Genomic DNA, 27,120 nt, shown 5'->3' on the forward strand with positions numbered 1-27,120 from the left:
TAATCTCTCTACCCACTGTGGGGCTCAAACTCACATCCTCAATATCAAGAGTTGCAGTCTCCACTGACTGACTAGCCAGGTACCCCACAATTGATGCATTTTAAATATAAAGTTAAAGAGAGGTTGAAATTAAATTGATGGAAAAGGTATATCAAAATTATTATCATCATTTTCATCACAAGAAGGCTAGCTACCGTGGCTGAATAAGTATCAGATAAATATACTTCAGTGGAAGAGTCTTACTACACATAAAAGGGAGAATTTCTTAATGATAAAGTCAGTTTAGCAGGAGAACATAGTTAGAAATATTTTGTGCCCAGTAACAGAGCTTCAAAACACATGGAACAAAACTGGCAACATTACAGGTAGAGATAGACAATATCCAATCATAGATGAAGATTTTAATACCCTTTTCTCATCAATTGATAGAAAATTAGAGAAAAAAACCACCTAGTAGTTGTATAATTCACATTTGCAGCGATAAGGCACGTACAGGTCCTTAAAAAATATCTTAATGTATTTCAAAGGTTAAATCATTCAGAATATATTCTCTGACCACAATTGAGAGAAATTGAAAGCAATAACAATATTCTGTTATCTCTGCCCCAATATTTGATAATTAAATCATGTGTTTCTAAATGATCTAATGACTAAAGAAGAATTCAAAAGAAGAATTAGGAAATAAGCTAAAAAAATCATAATTTGATTGTTAGTAAAAGGGTATAGAGGAACACTCAAAGTTGTAAATGCTTCCCTTAGAAATAACAAAGTCTAAAATTAATAATCTAAATTCTCCCCTAAGACTCTAGACAAGGAACAGCAAAGTAAAATCAATATGAGTAGAAGGAACAAAGTTACAAATGTAAGAATGGAAATCAAGGAAATTAAAACAAGCAATAGAGAATATTAACAAAACCAACAGATGGTTCTTTGAAGAGATCTATAAAATTGATAAACTAATGAAGACAAAAATAGAACATAAGTTTTCAGCATCAGGAGTGAAAAAGAGGTTATCATTAGAGATTTACAAATCTTTGCTGTTCAACATGATTTGCTCTAAGCATATGTAGCTATTTAAATTACAATTAATTAAAATGAAATAAAATTAAAAGTTCAATTTTTCTCTCCCTCTAACCTCATTTCAAGTTCTCACTAGTCACATATGGCCAATGGCTACCATTCTGGGCTGTGCAGAAATAGAACCTTTCTATCATCACAGAAATTTTCTTTTGGACAACATTAACATTGCCCATTGGAAGAAAAAGACAATGCTACAAACAAGTTTATATCAACAAATTTGACAACTCAGGGGAAATGCGCAAATTCCTTGAAAAATACAATTTACCAAAACTGACACAAGATGGAAGAAAATCTGAAATGCGATATATTAGAGATGTGAAATTTGTTATCTCAAAACCTCTTACAAAGAAAACTCTAGGCCAAATTGTTCAATTTTATCAACATTTAAGGAAGACAATGCAATCTTATACAAACTCTTTCAGAAAATAGAAAAGGAAACACATCCTAACTCATTTTTATCCAAATAGCAAAACCTAGTAGAGACATTGAGAAAAAAAAAATTACAGGAAAATCATCCTTATGAACTTAGATGTAAAAATCCTTCAATATGTATGAAGAATAATACATTAAATAACAGTTTGTCCTAGAATAACAAGGCTGGTTTAAAATGTGAAAAATCATGCCAAACAGTTCTGTCTATTAAGGAGATGTTTAAAAAATGAACATTTCAAAGGTGCAGAGAAACAACTTGACCAAATTAAATCCATGATGATAAATATCTCAGAAAACCAGAAATGTAACTTTCTCTTCCTATCACTAACATCACAACAACTATTCCAAACCACGTAACTAATTCGTGTACATCCTACATGTTCTTCCAATCTTTTTGTCACTTTGCCAGTGGATAAATCTTACTAAAGTATTGCTTTATTGAAGTTATGTTTTTTAGTGGTGCCTCTTTTCCTCCAGGTCAGATTGTTATTCTTCACTAAAACCCAGTGCCTAATGTAGTTAATGATTTCATTCATTCATTTATTCATTCAAACAATTGAGTTTCCTAGCCTTGATTTATCCATCTGTGTGCTAGTTCTTGCTTTTCTATTGCACTGCTGAAGAAAATTAAAACTAAAATACACAAAATGTACAGTGTGAAATCATACAGAAAGCATTCATACAATTAGGGCCATTTCTATTTTTTTATTTTCCAACCTCAAAGAAATTCTTCAGTCTTTTCTGACTCAGCTATATTTGTGTTCTCCACAAAGGTTATTTTTAACCTCATTCTTTGTAAATCCCTGACTTTGTCACCTCTTCCTTAATTGTCAGGATATGACCTTGTCTACTCTGTCCAAGAGAAAAGTAAAAGTCAAACAGGGAAAACTTCAATAATTTAGCATTATCTAAACCACTGAAAGTAACTGAAACATGCCTGTATTTTTTTCTCATTCTTTTTTTTTTCTTGAAATGTGTTTTTCTTAGGCTACACTCTTTCCCCATTCTCATTTCCCCTAGACCTCTAATATGTCATGACACCCTCCAAATCCTTTAATGATTCTCTGTTACGCTTAAGATAATTTCTAACTTTTACTTTAACATAGTTTAGAAGCTTATCTAGCTTTTTTCTCCCTAAAAATCTATTTTTTTTGTCAACCCAAACTTCCCTTAGTTTCCTGATTACACTGTGTCTTTTCTCACTTTTTTAATTCCTCTTTCTCTTTATAGAGCACTCGTTCCCCTGACTCTACCTGATGAACTTTTGTGTACCATGTAGCTCTCAATTTAGAGGTAATTTACTTGAAATCTTTCAAAACAACACGGATATATAAATTGTTTCCCCACTGAACCCTGTATTTCCCCTATCTTAACACATGCCATTTGGTATTATAATTACTTATTTACTTGTCTTTATCCCTTGAGTCTGAACATGCCATTAGTATAGATACCTTGTGGATGAAGTGGAATAAATGAACAGTGCATGGTTAAAGAAGACATACACTATGCTTGGCATCTGGATAATGAGATAAAAGGAAGAATCTCTGCTCTCAATGCCTTAATAGTCTAAAGAAGAGGCAGGTAATTTAAACCAATAATGATCATATATTAAATACTATACTATGGCATTTGGCCCCAGTTCCCTTTCAATTATATTTCCAATCACTTAGAAATAAACCCATTAGGTATTTGTACTAATCATACTTGAACATATTTTATGCCTTTTATTCCTATGTTTTGCTTATGCCTTTGAATCTTCCCAAAAATTATGAATACTTCAACAATAATAAAGAACATTCATGCGATTTTCCCAAGCTACTCTGGACCGCAGTGTTGTCTCCTTCCTCCGAACTTCAGTAGCACTTCTAGTACCACTGTCCACTTGACAATTATGTAGTAAGGCTCAGTTAATTATTTATATATAATTATACCTTCTTTCAGATTTAGAACTCTTAGAAGACAGAGATGTTATATAACGGTGTATATATATAAAACCCTTGAAGACCCATCAAGGAATAAAAAAATACCTTGCTCATTGAAGTTTTGTTATAATGGATTTTTAAAAAATAGGGGCGCCTGGGTGGCTTGGCTGGGGTCATGATCTCGCGGTCCGTGAGTTCGAGCCCCGCGTCGGGCTCTGTGCTGACAGCTCAGAGCCTGGAGCCTGTTTCAGATTCTGTGTCTCGCTCTCTCTGACCCTCCCCTGTTCATGCTCTGTCTCTCCCTGTCTCAAAAATAAATAAAACGTTAAAAAAAATTAAAAAAAAAATGTATGAGCTAGGCTATTATCACTCCTCTCTCTTTTCATCGTATTGAATCCTATGGATTATCTTTTCTCCAGATTTGTTTTGCAAAATATAGATCCAATTTTCCTGAACCATTGAAGACTAGTGTTTTGTATATAATACTTACTAGCTTTACATATTCTAAGAATTATCCAGGTTGTTGATATGTATTGTGGCATTTAATCCTCCCAATAATCCCATGAGACATGAACAATGATAGCTCTATTGTTGTTCCTCTTGGGGGAAAAATGGTTTAAATAGGTACTTTTAAAAGATTATCCAACTAATAAGTAAAAGCCATAGGATAAGTCTCAACTTTGATTTCTAACTTCTTAACCACCACCATATTCTATAAGGTATATAGCTCTCCGGATCCTTGCACATCAAGATGAACAAGTATCCTAGATAATTGTACAGGTTCTATGATATACCTTTTTAAAATCCTAAAAATTTAAGAAGGTATGTTTTTCAGAAAGCAATTATTATTTACAAGAATTAGAACATACTTGGTACTTTGCTAATACTATCTTAATTTTTTTCCCTGAAAAACGTGTAAATTAATATTCCTATGATCACTTCATAGATGAGAAACCCGAGAATTAGGTCAACTCTACAGGGTAGCTCACATAGCTAGTGAATCGCAAACTGTGGATGTGAACAAATTTGTTTCTCATCAAGGATTATGTTTTTGCATACTATACAACACTACTGTGTTAACCCCTTGTTTTTGTGCTTCATAGTTTAATATCTCTTGATCATCGTGTTAGAGTGAAAAATAGGGAGGTGCACAGAGTTCTGTTATCAAAATTTACTGTTTGGGTTCTGGATAACTGGCATAACAGTATTTTCACTTTCTACTGTTTATAAAAACTGCCTGAGATCCTATAATTTTATCACATTTCAAAGACTTTTTGTAAGTAAAAATGTTAACATATTTTAATTCTTTATTGAGTATATGTCGTTAAATGCATGGCATCCTGGCATACCTATCTTATCTAGAATTAGTGAATAGTCAGCTTACATTGAACTCATTTTATATTTTTATCCATTTCTACATTGTAACTCTTATCCAGAATTCTCAGATTCTCTTCCTGCAAAGTCTATATTCTATCATGTAGACAGAGTTATAGGCCCAGCTGGGATACCTAAAATCATTACATTTTTGTCACATTCTTTCTCATGTAATAGGTAAAACTAATAAAAGGATGTACTAATGTAAGATAAAAGCCAGCTGCATTATTTCAACCCAGCAATTGAATTCTATCAATCAAGATACCCTTTGCTGTCAGAAAAGAAAGCTAGAAGGTTCTGTGTGGATGAAAATAAGGCTTAGGGTAAATTAAAGTAAAAAACTTGATCTATAAGAGAAATATACTTCTAAAATTTGGGAATATAAATTAGGAAAAGAAAACACCATTTGATAAGGCCTGTCTAGACATTGGTATCTTGAATGTGAATATTGAATATAAAATTGAAATGAGTAACATTATGATATGATCAGGTAAATTCATGAAAATATAAATCAGCAAGAGAGAACAAAAATGCTGTGGTACCATCATTTTAAGGGCTGCATACAAATATGGGCTGGATCTTTATTTGGCAAACTGTCTACTCATCTGACTGCCTTGTAATGCCTACAATGAATATCACTATTCCTTTTTACTTTGGTGTTATTGTGAATTTTAGAAACCACCTCCATCATTTTGCATTCTTAATAACATTCACTTTTTTACTCTTACAAAAGATAACATGCTTATTACAGAAATGTAGAAAATTGAGGAATGTGAAAAAAAAATAGTACATTTCAGGTAGCAGTTATTCTTAGTGAATCATTTTCAATGTTTTTGAAAACTCTTGGGACTGTAAACAAGTTAAAATCAAGTGCTGTTTATTCTAAAACTGTAATGAAAAATTCGTTCTTTATAAGCTCATCATTTCTGGCAAGATTTGTTTTTAATTTTTTTATGTGTATTTATTTTTGAGAGAGAGAGAGTTAGAGTGTGAGTGGGGGAGGGGCAGAGAGAGGGAGACAAAGAATCTAAAACAGGAAAATTATCATTATGTTAGAGACCATGTTCTTTTTTTTCATTTAAAAAATTTTTCTTTAACATTTATTCATTTTTGAGAGACAGAGTGTGAGTGAGCTAGGGGCAGAGAGAGAGAGTGGGACACAGAATCTGAAGCAGGATCCAGATTCTGAACTGTCAGCACAGAGTTCTACCTGGGTCTTCAACTCATGGACCTCGAGATCATGACCTGAGCTGAAGTCGGATGCTTAACTGACTGAGCTACAAAGGTGCCCCTTTTTAATTTTTTTTAAAGTTTATTTATTTTGAGAGAAAGACAGAGACAGGGAGCAGGGAAGGGGCAGAGAGAGAGGAAGAGAGAGAATCCCAAGCATGACCCCCAGCACAGAGTCCAAGGCAGGGGTCGAACTCACAAACCGCAAGATCATGACCCCAGCTGAAACCAAGAGTCAGACACTTAACTGAGCCACTCAGGCACCCCTATTCTTAACTTAATATATTTTATGTGTATAATATACACATATGTCTATGTTTGCAGAGAGAAATATTAGTGACACAAAAAGGCCTATTCAAAGCCTCAACGTATGAGAGAATACTAATTTTCATGTCATTTAGTCTGTGTCTTCCACATTTACATGAAACTAAGTAACTGGCCTAATTAAAGCAGGGAGGTTTGCTCTCATTTCATTAAGCCTGTCCTCCTGGGGCTATGTGGCCACTTTGGGGAAAGGGAATGTGGTTAAGGGCCCATGCATGTATAGATATTGGAATCACAATTTGAAAAGTGACATGAGCTATTGAAAGGTCACACTGATTGCCTTTTTTTTTTTTTTTTGAAAATTGACCTCAGTCATGGTTTTCTTTCATCTAAAAGGATTTATACATGCTTACTTGAGTTTTTGCTGCTAAACTCTGGAGAAGCCCATATCCACTCTAATGGAAGAGACAGGGACCCAAGGTTTGTGAACTTACATCCACAAAGGAAACATGAATTGCTAATGGAAACTATAGGTTTCAATTGGTATAGTGTCTGGTTTGCCTTGAGAGATTACCTTTATCTTCACCATTTTTTTTTGTAAGGAACCATTTTTGCTACTATCCATCCCCTCCAAAAATCAAAGCTACTCAAAGTGTAGTACATGAATTATCAGCATGGACCTCTCCAGAGGGCTTGTTAGAATGCCAAATCTCAGGCATCACTCCAGATGTTCTGAATCACAATCTACAGTACATTTTAACAAGTTCCCTAGATAATTTGCTCTATGTTACGTTTACCCGGCTAAACCAGGTTTCAATTTGTATTGCCTTCTTCAGGAAATCTTCAGTGATATCCCTAATTGTGTCCAAGCCCTTATCTAATCCTCTCATGGAACTAAGTCTCTCCCAGCTGTGGTTTTTATAGCACAATTTTATATTTATCAGCCTATCGTTTGTCTCTCCAGTAGACCATCAATCGAGGATGGTTAACACTTGTTTTTGATTATCCTAGTATTCTTGGTACAGTGTTATTACCCATAGTATTTAATTAATAACGAATTAAGCTTGCTTGGACAATAAGAAATGTCTGTATTACTAAGATTTATAATCTATTCCAATTAAAAAAATAGCTTTCAGGATTGTTATTGTTTTTATAAACACCACCTATTTTTTTGAATTGCTAATATAAGAAAGCATTGTGCTGGAAGTTGAACTTATACATAAATATAGTAAAATATCACCTTTGTGATTCATGAGTTTATAATCTGGTAAAGATGTCAGAATTTTCACATGAAAGGACAAATTGTAACTCCTAGCTTATATATGTTAAGAGGCAAAGGTATGAACAATATATTCATTGAGAGAACTGATTTTTGTAGGCTCTAAACAAGAAATGAAATATTTTAGGAATATATTTTAATTTTTGTTTTATTTGAGTATAGTTGACATACAATGTTACATTATGTACACAACATAGTGATCCAGCAACTATAAATATTACACTATTCTCACCACAAGTGTACCTGCCATTTGTCACCATACAGTGCTATTATAATATCTTTGACTGTGTTTCCTATGCTGTGCCTTTTATTCCTATGACTTACTCATTTCATAACTGGAAGCTTATATCTCCTACTTCCCTTCACTCATTTTGCCTCCCTAACCCCCCTCCCCTCTCACAACCATCAATTTGTTCTCTGTATTTATAGATATGATACTTTTTTAAATTTATTCATTTATTTTCTTTTTTAGCTTTCACATGAATGAAATCATATGTCTTTTTCAGTTTGACTTATCTCATTTAGCAAAATATCCTCTAGATCTGTTCATGTTGTCATAAATAGCAATATCTAATCCTTTTTATAGTTGCATAATATTCCAGTTTATTTACCTGTTCATCCATTGAAAGACATGAATTGTTTACAAGGTTTTGGCTATTATGAATAATGTTGCTATGAATGTTTATGTAAAAGTTTTTAGGTGTTCTACTTTTTCCTGGGTGTATGTACAGGAGTAGAATTGCTGGAACATATCATAACTTGACGTGTAATTTTTGAGAAACAGCCAAAATCATTTTCAAAATGGCTGGATCATTTATATTTCCACCAGGAGTGTAATGATGGTCTAATTTCCCTACATCCTCACTGACCCCTGTTATTGTCTGTTGTTATGATTATAAGCATTCTTATAAGTATGAAGTCTTTTCATTGCAGTTTAATTTGTATTAGCCTAATGAATAAAGATGAATATCTATTTATGGGTTGTTGGCCATTTGTGTAACTTCTTTGGAGACATGTGCATTCTTATCCTTTCCCTGTTTTTACATTAGGTTATTTGTGTATTTGTTAATGAATTATAGGATTTATTTATAACAATTATTAAAATTATGAATTATCTCAATATAAATCCCTTACAGGTCTTTCTTTATAGTTTAGTTATATTGACAGAGAGACAGTGCATGCATGTGTACACAAAAGAGAGCGGGGGAGGGGTAGAGAGCAAGAGGGAGAGAGAATCCCAAGCAGGCTCCACACTGGCAGAGCAGAGCAGAGCTGAGCCTGATGTGGGGCTCAATACTATGAACTGTGATATTATCACCTGACCTGAGATCAAGAGTTGGATGCTTGATCTTACAGGCTTTTATTTGCAATTGTTTTTCCCTTTCTGTGGGTTATCTTTTTCAATTTCTCAATGTTGTTTTTTGAAGGATAAAATATTTTAGTTATGTTGAGCACAGTTTACCTGGATTTTCCTTTGTCACTTGTGCTTTTTAAATTTTTTTTTAACATTTATTTATTTTTGAGACAGAGACAGAGCATGAACGGGGGAGGGTCAGAGAGAGAGGGATACATAGAATCCAAAACAGGCTCCAGGCTCTGAGCTGTCAGCACAGAGCCCGACGCGGAGCTTGAACCCATGGATTGCGAGATTATGACCTGAGTGGAAGTCGGATGCCCAACCTACTGAGCCACCGAGGCACCCCTGTCACTTGTGCTTTTGAGGCTCCATCAAGCAAGGCTTTGGTTAACCTGAAGACTTGAAGATTTACTCCTATGTTTTCTTCTATGAGTTTTGTCATTTTAGGTCTTATATTTAGACCTGTGATCGTGTTTAAGTTAATTTTTGGATGTTGTATAAAGCAAGACTTAACTTTTTCTTGTTGCATGTGAATTTCAGTTGGCTTAGAGCCATATACTGAAGGAAAAACAAAACAGAAACAAAGACAAAACATTATACCTTCCCCATTTAATTTTTTGGAACTTTATTAAATGTCTATTGAACATAGCTGTGAGAGTTTATTTCTGGGCTCTCAATTCTATTATGCTGAACTATATACTCCATTCTTGGCCAGTATTACACTCTCTCGATTATTGTAGCTTTGTAGTAAGTTGTGAAGTGGGGAAGTATGGTTTGTCTTCCATTTTGAGTTTTTTTTCTGGCTATTCTGGGTCCCTAGCTTTTCCATATGAATTTTAGACCATCTTGTCAATTTATGCAAGAAAGACAGTTTAGGGATTTCTTGGAATCTGTAGATCAATTTGGAAAGCATTGTCATCTTAACACTATTGTCTTCTAATCCATGAACGTAGATTTCCTTTCCATTGATTAAATATTCTTTAATTTATGTAAATATTATTTAGGTCTTACAATTCTTTTTTTTTTTTAATACATTCCTAAGCATTTTATTGTTTGGTGCTATTTTAAATGAAATTTTTCTTTTTTTCAATGAAATCCTTCTTAATTTCACTCTTTCACTTTCAGATTGTTCATTGCTAGTGGATAAAAATGCTATATATTTCTATATAAAATGTATACAAATACTATATATTTCTGTAGAAAATGTCTAGGAATATATTTTTTCCATTCTCTGATGCATAGTCACATTAACTAGGTATTCTGTTAGCTAGCTCAAATGTATTACGGAACAGTTCTAGTAAATTTTTTTCATTTTGGCTATTTTTATTTTTAAATCAGGCTTTTCCCACTTGATTCATTGTAATAAATTGTTTTTCTGTTTATATGTTTTTTTTTAAATAAGCATTGTCAGAATTTGCTTTTTTGTCATTTTTTATTGTGGTAACATACATTTGACATCCAACTTACTATTTTAACCATTTTTTAGTGTCTAGTTCAGTGGCATTGAGTACATCAAAATTGTACAAACATCACCACCATCCATGTCGCAAATTTTTCAACTCTCCAAACTTGAAATGCCATATAAATTATGAAGTAAGTCCTCATCCTCTCCCCCAGCCCCTGGCAGTTACCATCATACTTTGTCTCTATGAATTTGAGCACTCTAATTACCTCATTTAAGTGGAATCAACCATATTTATCTTTTTGTGACTGGCTTATTTCACTGAGCATTATATGGTTAAGGTTTATCGATGTTGGAGCATGTGCCAGAATTTCCTTCCTTTTTAAGGCTGAATAATATTCTATTTTATGTACTTATCACATTTGGTTTATTTATTCATCATCGTGTAATGCTGATGTACATTTAGGTTGCTTTTATCTTCTGGTTATTTTGAACAATACTACCATACACATGGGTGTACAAATAGATGTTCAAATACCTGCTTTCAGTTATGTTGGGTAAATACCCAGGAATAGAATTGCAGATTGTATGGTAATTCTATGTTTAACATTCTAAGGAACCACCATACTGTTTTCCCTAGTGACTGCACCATTTTACATTCCTAACAGTGATACACAAGAGTTCTAATTTCTCTAAATCATTGCCAACACTTTTTATTTTCTATTACCTCACCTTTTTTTTTTAATAACAGCCTTTCTAATGGATATGAAGTTGTATCTCATTGTGGTTTTGTGCATTTCTCTGATGATTAGTGATTTTGAACATCTTTTCATGCGACTGTTGGCAATTTATTTATTTTCTTTGGAGAAATATCTATTTAAGTTCTTGGCCCATTTTTTAATTGGATTGTTTGTTTTTTTTGTTGTTGAGTTGTAGAAGTCTTTATAAATTATGCATATTAATCCCTTATCATGTATATAATTTTAAAATATATTTATATGTATTTTCTCCATTCCACAGGTTGCCTTTCTACACTGATAGTCTCCTTTGATATACAAAAGTTCTTAACTTTGATGTAGCCCATTTATCTGCTTTTATTTTTGACACCTACTCTATCTGTATTCTTCCCTTACTTCTTCTTTAATTTTTTTTTTCTTTTGTTCTGTGAGTATATTTACAATAGTTGCTTTGAAATCTTTGTTGTGGTGCCTGCGTGCCTCGTTGGTTAAGTGTCCAACTCTTGTTTTCCACTTGGGTCATGATCTCATGGTTTCATGAATTCGCACCCTCCTTTAGGCTCTGTGCTAACAGTGTGGAGCCTGCTTGGGATTCGCTTTCTCCCTCTCTCTCTGCTCCTCCCTCATTCGCCCTGTCTCTGTCTCTCTCAAAATAATTAAACAAACTTTAAAAAAAGAGGAATCTTTATCTGTTTACTTTCACATTTGGGCCCTCTGAAAGGCAATTTCTATTACCTGCTTTTTTTTTTTTTTTTCTTGTGCGTGAATTATAGGTCCCTGGTTTTTTTGCATGTCTTATAATATTGTGGTTGAATACTGGAAATTTCAGTTAATATATTTTAACAACTGTGGACACTACTGTAATCTGTCCCTAACTGTAGTGATTAATGGGTTTTGTTTGTTTTGTATGTTTAATTTTTTATTACCTTGACTATTTCATGAAGTTTATTTCCCCCACAGTGTGCAGTCTCTGATGTCACAGGGAATAGCCTTGGTCAAATGTACAGTTATCCTGGGATGACACTGGCCTTCTAAGGGCACTCTTTGACTGTCTGTTTACCTTATCAGTTAAGCTGTGTGCCTCTGTTGGTAGCACACTCAGCAGTTAGCATTCACTATTTATCAGCTTATTATTGTTTTATTTTTTAAAAGCCATTTTGGCACAAAATGCTCCACAGTTTTATTCAATAAAATTTTGTTGACTTCTCAGAAAGAGACATTGAACTTTGTTCCAACTAGAAAGTTCTTCTTCTTAGCCATCTTTTTCCCCCAATTCTAGCTGACCTATGTTTTAGTTTGCTGTCCCTATGGAGCCAACATATTTATTTTAATTAATTGCCACCAAAATCTCCATTGTTTTTGACACCACCTTTAGGCTTGAACTTCCCTATATTCTGTTCCAAATAAAGCCAGTTCCCTTGCGAAGAATAACACAGCTCATTGTTCTTTATTTCTGGCTTTCTTCCTGGGTATTATCTCTGTATCACTAATGTGGAGCAGACGATGGGGACAGTGCACCACTTTCTTCAGAGTTATAGCTCTGTATTACTAGTGACTTTCTAGTGGGTGTGGTTGCCTGTGGTTTTCTCGGTTTAGGACTTCTGCCCTGTGAGTGATAGGGATGAAAGCAATTATAGCCCAGTATTCTTTATCTGTTCACCTTAAGAGTGTTTTATTCCTGTTTTTAATACTGTGCCTATTGTTCTCCAGGTAAGAATTAGTCTAGTTCTCTTCAGAGAATAGACCTTCCGTGTTCTGCTGCAAGTATTAGAAGAGAAGATAGAGAAGATTTAGCTTTTCCTTTCAATCAATTCTCTTTACATCCGCACTCCACCTTATTCCTATTCCCACTCCTTTTTGGGCTATGAAGTGTTCAGGTTTTGAGCCTTTCCAGGATTTTGGTGTTATGTACACTTGTGTTTTGGCTCTCTTCTGAGGGCTTCTATGCCGCACAACTTGAGTTCAATATAAATCAAAGGTTGTTTTAGTAATGCCCCCTTGGAGCTGTGCAGTACACAGTCTCTTTAGAATGCAGCAGCCTTGATCATCATCCCTCTCATCTCCTCAGTCTTTGCTTAGAAGATTTTACTTCCTTAGTACTAGAAAAGGGCTAAATCTGTGAACACTCATTTATTGCTTCTTTGCTTCTAAAGTTTTGTTGACATCATTTGTTTTAGTCTTCTTTCTTATTCTCTTTCTTCTTGTGGGCTTTTCCCTTCCTTATCACTTTAATTTCATTAAGGATTTTGCAAAGTGCAAAGGTGAATAGATGTGCTTAATTGAGGTGTTTAGCATAGAGAGAACTTTTTGACCTGATATGTGTCACGCATTGTGTTGCATTTTCTTTTGTTCCTTCTCATAGTGCTGCACTTGTGTTGAACATTCCCAAAGCTATTGGTACCTCCTATGGTCTTAGATTAGTATAAACATTTAAGATAACAATGTTTGCCATTCAAAGATGACTTCTATCTTTACTTTCCAAAAATATTTAGTCACAGGTGCTTTTTACCTTCTAAGCGTGCAGAAATTGCTAGAAGTTATGAATTTCCTGTACAAAGGGTGTTTCCCTATTCCTGCTGCCTCACCTCTTCTAACTCATTTGCTACTAACACCTCCATCTTATTATATTTGCCTTATATAGGTGTGTAATACACTTATACAATTTATATGTATATTGTCCTTTCACTGTATATCTACTTGTTTTACTCTTCTACCTCTAGAATAAAAAAACCCATTACCAGATATCTGCAATTGCTTCTTGGCAAATGTATTTTTCTCTGGCCTTTGTGGTAAATTTGCTTAATTTGTTTCCTCGAGGATAGTTTTCTGTGGTTATCATTAAATATATTGACCAGGAAAGACATGACGGTAGTTAGCTTGTTGTTAACAAATCTAGCATACCATCCTTATTATAAAATCAAATGCAAAACACTAAAACAAGATGTCTAAACCACAAAATAGTTTGACTTCCCCAATCTAATGCACCTGCCACTCTCAGGTTTCTCTCCCTTATCTCTATACTGGTCCAAATCTCACCATTTATATGATAGTCTACAAATTATAGAGCATTTTTACCTTTACTGTCCCTTTGAATATTCCTAAAATCTTATCAGGCATTTACTAGCTTGGAAGCTAGCACTCAGAAAAGTTAAGAATCTAGGTAATAGTTAAACATCTGTATCACAAATAGATCTAGGCTTCCCACCTTTAAGACTAAAACACATTTCAAGATACTGTGTGTCTTCAGTCTATTCTTCTACAGAAATAAAAGATGGAAGTGAAAATTCCTGGATTTTATCGATGGAGCTGTTGTTGATGATTATAATGGCAATTAATATAACTGCCAACCTGCGATGGGTATTTACAATGTGTCCGACACTAAGTGCTTCTATTGAATCACTGTGTTTAAACTTCACACCATCCCTATGAAGTTAGTAATGTCATTATCCTCCTATAATTTGTTCTGAGAAGAAAACCCCACAGAAGCATATGTTGCTTTATCTTCTCGTATCCTCTTATTGATAAACTGAGGTAAACTTTTCCTTTTGTGTACAAACCCTGCAGATTGTAGGTTAATTATTTAGCAAATTTTGTCAATGGATATTGAAACCAAGTCTGTCTTTTCATAAATAAAACAAATTAATCTCTTCTTATTTGATTGTGCCTTGATAACTAGAGTTTAGTTTTCTATGCAAAAAAAAAGTTTAAAAGTTTTGCATATTGAATTTCAGAATACTGAATGCCATTTACAATGAATAGTTTCTTCAGAAATTGGTACCTACTATTGGTAAATTGTTAGAAATGGTTTTATTTGGAGATCCAAAATAAGCAGTTCTTTATCCAGTGTTAGCCAATGAATTGGGATAGTTGCACCTCCTTTTTTATGTAAACCCTTGGTTTGCAGACATAACATAAAACAGAAAAATCTCTTAGCACTGGCGCAGTATGCTCTCAGGTTGTTGCTGTTGTTGTTGTTACTTTGGTTTAGCTTTTGTTTCTACATTTCAAAGCATATGAGGCAGCATATCTCAAAGTTGTATTCCTAGCGTAGATGGAGAAATATGTTAGAAAACAGCATGAAAAGCAGAACAGTAAACAGTACTTTCCAGAAAGTAAATAAGAGAGTAAAAGAATGTTTGTGGGGAGAAGACATGCAGTCTTAATCTTCCTGATATACAAGTAATACAGACCATGTCCACACATGGTCCAGTGAGAACTAGTTATAAGGCCCTAACCACATGAAAGGAGAGCAAAAGTTACTCTGGCAGGGTAACCACTTCGTAGAAACATCTCAGAGTATAGAAAGAGAGTAAAAACATGTTTTAAACAGATAGCTATGTTTACCATACAAACTAGATGTGTTTCAGCAGGTAATTGTCTCGTTAAATTACTAATTATTTATTAATGGAATAATATACAACTGCCAAAAATGATGGCGGTTCTGCATGTTTTGAGTGTGCATGCATACTCACAAAAGTTATAAGAAAAAAAAAAGTATGCCATCTGTTATAAACCCCAGACTCAGTTCATAGAATACTTCATCAAACTACATGATTAGCCTACAGCTTCCACCTCATAATAGTGCATCTAAATGATAAAGAATTTTGCTTCTTGTCAAAAGAGGAGTAAATCCTTATGCAATATTAATATGCAAAATGAAAACTATGAAATGACAGCTTTGTCATTTAAATAGGATGGGGACATGTGTGTACACACACACACACACACACACACACATAATTTCTTCTCAAAACTCAATAAGAAAACAACCTAATAAAAAAGTGGGCAAAGGATTAAACAGACATATCACCAAAAATATCATTGTTTGACACATAAACACATGAAAAGATGTTCAATATCATTAGCCATTAGGAAATGCAAATTAAAACCATAAGGTTAACATTACATAACAATTAGAGTGACTAAAAAGTTAAAATTAAAAGCTGATGATAAGAAGTATTGGTCAGAAGTCCAAGCAGCTAGATGATTCATATATTGGTAGTGGGAATGCAAATTGGTACAGCTACTTAGGAAAACAATTTGATGGTTTCCTATAAAGCCAAACACCATTTTTACCGTATAAACCGTCAATCTCAGATTTACTTAAATGAAATGATAACCTGTATTTAATTTGTGTGTGAATATTTATAGCAAATTTATTCAACACCAGAAGTAACTTAAATGTCTGTCATTTGTGAAATAGGTAGATAAACTGAGATACATTCAAACAATGGAATACTATTCAGCAATAAAAAGGAGAGAACTACTGATAAGGTAACATGGATGAGTCTGAAATACATTATGCTAACTAAAGGTGCTATAGGCTGGATTACTCCATTTCCATAATATTCTGGAAAAGGCAGAACCATTGAGACAGAAAACAGACCAGTGATTGCTAAATCTGGCAGTGGGGAAATGAGTTGACTATAGAAGGGCAGAGGAAAATATTTGGGGATAATGATCCTGTTCTCTATCTTGATGGAGGTATTGGTCATACAACTATATGCATTTTTTTAAAACTCACAGAACTGTACATAAAAGGAATGAACTTTACTGTATGTAAATTTATACCATAATAACAAAAATGGAGCCAAAAACAATAACTAAAAATTGTCTTAATGTTGTATCTTTATATATGAGAACACACTGAAAATTTGAAGCTAGCACTGTAGTTTAGTACTAAGCAAAGAATTCTGAAGAAATCACATTAGTAGTCATAAGCAGCAGCCTAATCTCAGCAAGCCAGCTCACACTGCATTTTACTAGGCCAAGGAAACAGGGGTGAGAGAATGAATGATATGACACAAATTATCGCCATTCTAAATATGTCAAGCTTATGTCCTGCTGACAAGTGGGACTGGCTGGCATGGTAAGTAGCTGCATCAGCTTTTTCAATCTCCAAGTATAAAAACAGAGTGAAATACTTTTTTAATGTGCTACATAAGAAAATGATATTTTTTCCTAATTACTGTGATTATAGTTGTTGCTTAAAAGGCATTTTTATAAGCCAAATTCAAAGAGTGATTTGATTACTAAAATTGAGAATTAAACACTATCCCATTTTATAAAATATTGTCTTAGCCTAAGTTTTGAGAAAGTGCCTATATTTTTTGGTATTTCCAAAGAGTTGATAAAAGTTCTAATTTCCTCTCCGGGAGAAACATATAACCTAGGAGCCCGTGAATAAAACAGTGCAGTTGTGTTCTCACTGTACCACTAAGTCCAATACATCGATGTGAATTGTGATCAATGTGAATTGTTCAATTATAGGTCATAAAGGCAGCCAGCATAATGCTATTGACTGCAGCTTGGATAAGTCATGGCTACACATATAAGACAGTGGTTCTCTGGCTTAGAAATATTTATATAAACTAATGAGGGGAGATACCTCCTAACAGTAATAACTTGTAATGGTTGGAATCTGGTCATCAACTTCAAATCAACCTTCTCTACTGTCCTGTTTTTACTCTGTGGCAGGTTAGCAAAATGTATCTGTGTATGTTTCCTAAATCATAAACCTGTATACATTTGTGGAAATGTGTTTTAAATCCCAATGCTGTTAACAATCCCTAAGCTTAGGCAGACTACATTAGTATTAGGTAAAAATTTCTTAGCCGATTTATCAATTGGTCTGTGCTTATATAGCAAATTAAATGTGGATGTACATTGCTTCAGAGAGTAATAGTCATATTTTATAGAAACTAGTTAGCCAGTTCAGAAGAATCTTCATTCCTATGGTTTAGTATTTCCCTGTTGGGGATTTTTCATTCAGGTAAAGATTTCAGGAGAATTTATCAAAACATAAGATCTCTGCCAAAAAGTGTCAAAAGATGCACCAAGTTATTTGGGAATAAAACTGGAACACCCAAAAGTAAGGAGCGAAAGAGAAAAGAAACGTATCTCCCAATTGCTTGGAGATTATGTAAATTATTTCAAGAATACTGACAGTAGATATTTTCTTGTACTGAACAGATGATTAAACCAAAATTGTAACATGATTGTAAAAAGTAATAATAGATGCAAAGAATTATATGTGCTAGGAAATATTTTAAGAAATTTGCATGATATACCTCATTTAAGTCTCCCAACATCGCTATGAGGTAGTTTCTATTATTATCCGCATTTTATTTTATTTTATTTTTAATTTTATTTATTTATTTTTGAGAGAGAGGGAGAGGGGGGAGGGGGAGGGGGGAGAGGGAGAGGGAGAGGGAGAGAGAGAGAGAGAGAGAGAGAGAGAGAGAGAGAGAGAGAGAGAGAGAGAGAGAGAGAGAATGAGAGAATGAGAATGCCCACAAGCCGGGCAGGGGCAGAAATAGAGGGGGATACAGAAACTAGAGCAGGATCCAGGTTCTGAGCTGTCAGTGCAGAGCCAAACGCAGGGTTTGAACCCATGAATTGTCTGATGATGACCTGAACCAAAGTCGGATGCCTTACCAACTGAGCCACCCAGGTGCCCCATATTATCCCCATTTTAGACATAAGGAAAAATAAGCATAGAGAGCTTAAATCATGTGCCCATCACCATAGTATTCTTTAAAAACCCTGGTACCTCAGGGATTGAATGCAACAGACAGACACTTTCACTCACATCACCATCCAGTTGGGTCATCAGGGGATATGGATGCTTGCTCTTTCAGGCTCCCTCCAGTTTAGACCAGTGCCATCCCAAGGTCCTTGGAATCTTCTGTTGACCTCTCTGCATCCAGAAGGCTGACAGGTAAAGAGAAAGTTCATCATCAGAATGCTTCAGAGCCCAGGTCAGGAAGTGGCACACACTAATATTGCATATACTATATTATCCAGAGCCAGATTTATGGCTCCAACCTAATGCATGTCAACTCGGAAAAAAGTAATCTTTTCATTTTCCCAGGAAGAGAAAATAACATTGGTGAATATTAGCTATTTTTTTTTGCCATGCTTGTAGCCTAAAATTAGCAAATCTGGGGTTGGAACCTAAGTACCCTGGCTCCAGTGCTTAAGACCTTAATGATGTCTTGTACCACTCAGAAAAATGAAACAAAGTGGTAAAAGAGATACAAGATATAGTATGAAATGAATTTCTATCCTTCTAGAATCCTGTTACTATTTATTAGTAACACAAATCCAGAAATCTGTTTCTAAGTTAAAGGATGGCTTGAAAAGCTTAGTGCCTCAAAGTTACCCATTTCTTCTTAGCTGTTCACTTGCATTTGATAGAGAGGATGTAGTCACATTTTGGTAATCTCGTATACAACTTGGAAAAAAACATAAAAAGATTCCTTAAATATCACAGAATGTAGTGGGTCTTTGTTGGGAGAGTCTTCATCAGTCGAATTATATTTGATTCTTGAAATAATAGCTTCTCTATTTCCATTAAAAAAGACATTTTTATGATAATGCTAAGAAATACAGATCAAAAACCATATTACATATCTGTATTCTGACTTGTTTATTTCATCTCTTTAGATGGTAGTGGTCTTCCTACTTCAGTCTAAGATCCAAACCAATGAGAATGTTACATGAACATATGACCGTGTTTCAGAATGTAAAGCACTCTGTGAAGACTGATAATTCCAGTACAAAATTTCTGTTCTACCCAAATAAGCTTTCTAACAAAATTAGTCTGATGTACTTTTAATTATCTTTGTAAGCATTATAGTGTTGCATGTAATTAAGCATAAATGGTAAGCAGCTCAAATAGATAATGTTATAGTAATTGGTATTGCTTTTCCAGAGTTAAGCCAAATTTTAAAATTTAGTTTTTCATGTTGTTAGTTCTTCATAATTCTTCATGATCTATTAGAATAATCCGTTTTACCATTTTGCTTGATATCATACTTTCAATCTCTCCACACATACACAAATTCTAATAGAGGATAAATTTGATTAATCAAAAGCTGAATTTCCCTTCATCTCTTTGGCTGTTTTCAACCACTAGACACCCCCCCCCCCCGCCCAACATAGAAAACCATGTGAGAGGTCCAGTTTTTCATATCCATTTCCTCCATTTTCTCTCATTTTCCTCTGTTTTCCACATCACTACCCCCAAATTGGTAACTATTTTCAGCAGGTATACTCCAGATATTTCAAGATTGGTGAGAGCAGAAATATGAAACCAATGGTCTGTGGATTTTGTAGTTATAATTGAAAGGGAAAACAAGGAATTGGGTAGTGAAATTAAGTGGAAAAAAATAAAGCACTTAAAGTACTGAGTTAACATACTCGCCTTAGAGACTAAATAAATTAGGTCAAATCTATACCTTTATTCTGTTTACTCATAATATAGTTAATTCTTTTCTGTAAGAAACCTTTCCTATTTCCTCTTTCTGTCCCAACCCCTTACTACACTTCCTCTATCCTCTCTGTTCCACTGAAACCTTTTTTAAAGGTCTTAATTGATCCTATTAAAAAAAACCAATGCATTTTTTAGGCTTCTTCCAATAATATTTGTCAAAGGTTTTAACCTTTATTCCTCTGCTTACTTCCATGAAGTGTTCTTTCTCCTTAGATTTTGTGAAGCTCTTCAACTTCTCCATCTATATATTTGATATTTTTTTCTCAATTTTCTTTGTTGAGAACTCTTCTTCTGCTTGCCTTTCACATATAAAAGTTCTGTGGGTTGGGGCTCCTGGGTAGTTCAGTCAGCTGAACCTCAGACTCTTGGATTTGGCTTAGGTCATGATGTCATGTTTCGTGGGATCGACTACAGGTCAGGCTCTGTGCTGACAACAGGAAGCCTGCTTGTGATTCTCTCTCTCTCTCCCTTTCTGCCCCTCCCCTGTGTATGTGCTCTCTCTCTCTCCCTCTCTCTCTCTCACACACTCTCTCTTTCTAAAAATAAATAAATAAACTTAAAAAAAAGTTTTCTACGTTTATTTGTAGTATAAATATTCTTTATAGAGGATGATTCTATTCTGTTTTGGGCTTTAATTACCTACTTTTCCTTTGTAACTTCCAAAGCTATCTCCAGTCCAGACTTCCTTTCTTAGTTAGACTCAAATTCTCAACTTTCTCTTGGCCATTATCTTATCAACATTTGAAACTAAGTAGTCAAAGGCAAATTTAGTATTTTCCCCCAAACTTCTAGCCTTTTTGTTATTCTTAATTCATTTTATTGGTACTGTTAACTTCCTGTCATTGTGCTTTCACCAAGTATTTGGCCATCCATTCATCTAAATCTTCATAGTCCTAATTTCTGTCTTTGCTATGTTTAGTCTTATAGATAGCTTTTCTTCTTTCTTGGTCTTTCACTCATCTTTCTCCCTGGTATTAGGTACCATCAAACACTTCTGTCCTCAATAACTCACTGTGACCCTCATTATCAAAACAGAAAAGTCGACTTAAGCTAAAAATTAATCCACTCTGATCGAGCCCAAAACAATAATTCCAGCCCCATTTCCTACCACATCAAACACTACCATTTAGCCACACACAGTTATTTATCATTGTACTTATTTCTTGTAGGCTTTCGTGTCTTTTAATTTATTTTATCATGTTGTCTGCTTTATCTTGAATGCACTTTCATAAATTTTGTCTACTGAACTCTTCTTATCTTTTAAATTTCAGCTTAAATTAAACTTTTTTCACAACTAGTTTCCATGTTGTCTGTGCTCATTTCCAGTCTCTGGAGGATTCCTTCTGTTTCCAGCTCACGTCACTTGTATTCTTATTTAGCATATGTATTTTTCTGCTTTAAATTATACTGTTGCTTACATTGTCATCCTTCCCACCTAACCCTACCCACTTCAACACTCATGTTGTAATTCCTTAATTTGTCAAAAGCAATTTTGTATGTGTGGAACCCTGGCAGAGTGCTTAGCATTGACTAGGTGCTCAATCAATGTTATCTAAAGTAGCATATATATTCAGGGCAATTTTGGACTGATTCCACCATAATCAAACAAGATTTGACAAGTCTATTACCTAATTTGAAGATGTAAATGAACTATCTTTAGGACCTAGTTTAATTTAATGGACTGGAAATGACACCTGAGAGTGTTAATCCTCATCCTAGAATTAAGCTATTTTATTGATTCATTCGTCCCATAAAAATTTTCAAACACTTTATCAATAGCACAGTACTAAGCCTAGAATGAAAAACAAAAATAAAAATATATGTATACCACGTTTCCAACCATCTCTATATTGTACATTGGGAATTAGAGGCAATACTGAAAACTTAGGCTCTGTATGCAGGGTGACATTACATGGTAGCTCTCTCATATATTTGCTGCACAATCTTCGGTTAATATCTACAAGTTTAACTGTTACAGGATTTCAAAGAGATTGCATATTTAAGGAACTTGGTATATGTTAGGTTTATAAATTGTAGTTATAGATACTAGTAAAGGAAACGATAATGTAAATAACTACCATATGCAAAGGAAAAATGCCATAATTTCTAAAGAACCATTTGTTCTATATTTTTATTAATGTATTTTTACACATGCAATTACTGGTCTTTGTACAGCACATGAATATTAACATTTTATTAGCATATAATTAACAATGACCCAAAATCCAAGCCTAGAAATCAGATAGTTCATCTATATATTGGTTGAATATGTATCAAGGAAATAGAAATTGTTCCAGCTATTTCAAGGAGAACGAAATCTAATAAATTATTGATTGTGATCGAAGCAGTGAAAATTAGAAGTTGAAGAGAGCACAAGTAGCTTTCAAGTTATGGTACTGTGGTTCTGTTGCAGGGAGAGGGGAAGCCATGGTACTTGATGAGTTCACTAGTAGCAATTGGATCAGTAAGAGACAAAGATCAAGGTTTCTGCCCTGGGCACTTCAGCCTAAGTGGTTCACTAGAATGGAAAGAAGCCTTCAAAGGGGGGTGTGAAATAGAAGTAACATCAAGACTGTGAAGCTATGGAAGCAACATGATGAATGTGTATCAGTTAGTAGTTAACTGCCAAATGCTGCTGAGATGTCAAGTAAGATGAGGACTGAAAACGGCCATTGTACTTCTCAACATCAAGGTTATCAGAGACATTTATGTAACCAGTTTCTATGGAGTAGTGGAGGTGAGACCTCGATGGAGTGGGTTTAATATAGAAACAGGAGAAGAGAGAGGCAGTGAGTATGGATTATTTTTTTAATTATTGTTATAAAGAGGAACAGGGAAATTAGGCAAAGTTGACTAGTAGGGGAAGTGAGGTCAAGGTTTTTTGTTTTTAAGTTGAGGAAATATAAGAGCATGTTTGATGCTGAGAACGAGCTAGTCAGGGATCTGAAAACTGTCTGTAAGTCCCTTTAGTAAATCGTTTAGGCTTTGTGGGTCTTAGGTCTCTTAGGAAATAGTCACCTATTCCTTTGTAGTGTAATAGCAGCCATAGACAATATGTAAACAAATGGGCATGACTGTGTTCCAAAAATATTTTAATTGTCAGAAAGAGATGGGCTGTGGGGTGATCTAATATAAACTGTTAACAAATGATTATGAGAAGAAGCAGAGAATAGGTGAAGTCATATCCTCGAATAGGTGAGAGGGGACAGGATTTGTGCACAAGGATTGGAGGGAGTTGGGCTTTGATTAAGGGTAAATGTGGATTTGGGTAAATGTGGATAAATGTGAAGCATAAACTTGTAGAAAATCTCTTTGATTGCTTTAGTCATCTGTGAAAATTAAGAAGCAAGACCATAATATGTGACTGACCAGTAGGAAGAAAATTTGGGATTCTAAGAAGGGAAGATGAATGAAATAATCACATGAAAGAGCTGAAAAATATTTGGGCTAAGAAAATAATTATATAGGTAGTAAATTGCAAAATTTCAATTTTGAATGTTCTAGCTGTTCTTTTCTACATTGGAGCATTCATATATTTTTAACTGTAATTTATATATATATATTTTTTTTCTGAAGCACCAGCTAACCTTGCAGCAAATATCAACATATTTTGAATCCTTTAACTTTAATCTTCAAAACACTTATTTTTCTCCCTAGGGGAAAAAAGAGATTGTTGCAATTCATTAATACTTATATTTTCAGACAGCAAAATCAGTTACACATTTTATCCATATATTTTTCTAGTTTAGCAAATCTTATTCCTGTTAGAAATTATTTGTGCAATGAATATGCTTCTGTCACTTCATCTCTGTTTCATACATTTATCATATTGAATTCTAATTTACTCTGAGGTTTTGCTAACTTTCGCTTCAATGATGTATTTGCTCTGAAAGAGTTCAGATATAATGAAATATATTATGTCCAGTATTTGTCTTATATTTTGCCACCAATGAAAGATAAATTATTGAAATGGAATATATTCACATTGATTGCTATGAAGGTTACACATGGATTGTAAATCAAAACAAGCCCTTAAAAGATAGAAAATCAATTAGTGTGTCAGATAAGAAATGCATAAATGTTGAAATCAACCACTGGGTTGACATTTTTCCTCTTGAAATAATTTAATTTATCAGAATTTGAAAAGATTTGTGACTTTGAACATCCATAATAAGCTAAAAAGTAAACGACCAAACAAATCTAAAATTTTGTTAACAATACTTCAGACAAATACAAGCCAACATATTTTAGAGGGAATAGGTATTGTTTGTTTTCTCAACCAACCACAGAAATTTTTAAGGAGACCAATGAGACCTATATTATCTTGGTCATGCACAGAGTAAATATTAACAATATTTAAATTTAAAACAGTACACATGTGTGCACAGTTGTATTGACATAGTGTCTTTGATTTTCTTTCACAGAACTATTACCCAATTGCCAGCAGTTGAATTGTCAGTATAAATGTGCAGTGGTCAGAAATAGTACAAGATGTTACTGTGAGGATGGATTTGAAGTGAAAGAAGATGGGAGAAGCTGTAGAGGTAAGTATGATACATGACTTTATTACTGTTTCTTTTTCTTTTTTCTTTCTTTTTTTTTTTTTTTACAAAGGCTTAGTTAATAGAAATTTAATAAAGTATCTTAGAGCACTTACCATATACTTCACACACTGTTTATGTTATTTTTGTTTCCTTTGATTTAAAATATGATACTGCCCCATTAACCATATACACAAACATAACAAATATGCATTTTTTACCAATCAATTTTCAATTCATATTGCAATAATGTCAAACATGGGAAATGTCAACAATAGGAAGTGGTTTTGGGTTAACCGTGCAAACATTGGATTTAATGTTTTTTTTTTTTAATTTTTTTTTTAATCTTTATTTTTGAAAGCGAGACAGAGTGCAAGTGCAGGAGGAACAGAGAGAGAGACACAGAATGTGAATCAGGCTTAAGGCTCCGAGCTGTCAGCATAGAGCCCAATGTGGGACTTGAACTCACAAACTGTGAGATCATGACCTGAGCTGAAGTCGGACACTTAACTGACTGAGCCACAAATGGTTTTAACTTCCTAAATGTTTTCCGCTAGTTATATAGCTGCAGGGAAGTAGACATTTGTTACTAACTGAGGTAGGTTAATGATGTCATGTAACATTCTTTACAATTTTTACTTTTTTGGATTAGTGATTCTGGCATTTGGCATTTTACCAATAGCAATAATGATGAACATAAAAATATTTATGTGTGTTTTTAATGTCTTAATTCTTGCTTTTGTGAATGTTTTATAGCACATGATTACTCTCTGAAATGACTCCCCTCTGCCATACCAAACAATTCTAGGTTACTTCTCGATTCTATTCATTTCCATTATTTATAGGTTAATATATACATATAAATCTGATATATTCACAATATAAGTAATACATTATTTTATATAGTATTTAGAATCTATATATAGAAAATATAAAATGTAGAATCTATATATATGATCAAACAATATCTGCATTGCCAGAGCCACTAATAAACAAACTATTTTGTAAAGAAAGTGGTGATTTGCCGATTACATTAAACCTTTGCTTTAAAATTATCACTTGCCCCTAGTAACAGAATCTTAAAGTTGAAATAGTCCTCAGAGAGAATATTGTTCAAATTTCTAATGACAGAAGTGAGAAAAGTGAGACCCTGAGAAATTAAGTGACTTATTTAAGTCCTACACATCTTCTTAGTAATAGACTTGGGACTAAAACTCGGGTCTACAGAGCCTACTTATTCTTGCCTTGAAAAGGCTCATTGCTTTTTAATGTACATCTGGGCTTGAGTTTTTCATTTGTTGTTTGTTTATTTTCTGTATAATACAAATATTACAGAAACATTTATTATTAAATATTTGTCACACACAGAGGCTATTTAATCTGACTATAGGTAGACCAAATAGTCCATGTTTATTTGACTCACCATTTTTAAACCAAAATTAAAAAATCAGAAGATTACACACAAAATCTCAGACTTTATGAAAAAAAAAAAAAAAACAGAAGATCTGGCAACATTAGACACTGTATAATCATTAATGTCAGCCATATATGAATAGTACTTTTGCGTGAATGCATACATGCATGCAATTTCCAGTTCAAAACAGCTCTTTCCATTCACACAGGGTAGGCTAATATATCTATACAGCATCCTTACTCTTTTGCCACATCTGAGTCCTGTAGTAGTCAGGATTTTCAGCTGCTTTTGCATGGATCTGTTTCTCCCCAATCTCCTAATTCAATCCATAAAAAAAACCATAATCAATATCTTCTTTTGAATGTTAGTGAGGACTTACGCATCAATCAGTATGGAAGGTCACCAATGAAAGCGGAACTCTTTTTACTTTCTCTGCACTCCTGGATGGCCATATCTGAGCATCATTTATGCCTTCCTGAAGCCTTTTTCCAGGGTAATTTCTGTCCTTAAAGGGAGAAAGAAAGCAGCATTATAAGTAATGACATGCCTATTCCTTTGCAGCCAATTTTGTGAAGTTACATGAATGTTATAGCAGTGCATTCTGGTTAAGAAGAACAACAACAAAAAAATGATTAATCATATTGCTATCCTGGATAGCACAATCATGTCAGAAAAACTAAAATAGGAACCAATAAAATTAAGGTTGAAAAATCTGAAAATTGATAAGAATCATTTCTGCCACTAGGGGCTGGATTTTACCAAACAGAATGTTTAAGTTCTTTTATTATCAGTGGAAACTTAGCTTCAAATA

The 27,120-nt window shown here is 34.0% G+C and overlaps 1 protein-coding gene across 4 annotated transcripts in view; it reads left to right on the forward strand.

Moving 5' to 3' along the window:
* LRP1B (LDL receptor related protein 1B) overlaps positions 1 to 27,120 on the forward strand; it is a 1,871,086-nt gene that overhangs the window by 853,378 nt on the left and 990,588 nt on the right. For all 4 annotated transcript variants that reach the window (XM_053909160.1, XM_053909154.1, XM_053909157.1 and 1 more), the window contains exon 4: positions 24,779 to 24,898. In XM_053909160.1, the coding sequence (XP_053765135.1) occupies positions 24,779 to 24,898 (120 nt within the window). The remainder of the gene's footprint in view (positions 1 to 24,778; positions 24,899 to 27,120) is intronic.

This window comes from Panthera pardus, unplaced genomic scaffold (genome assembly GCF_024362965.1).
Source record: "Panthera pardus isolate Hobbes unplaced genomic scaffold, ASM2436296v1 HiC_scaffold_10, whole genome shotgun sequence".
Lineage (NCBI taxonomy): Eukaryota > Metazoa > Chordata > Mammalia > Carnivora > Felidae > Panthera > Panthera pardus.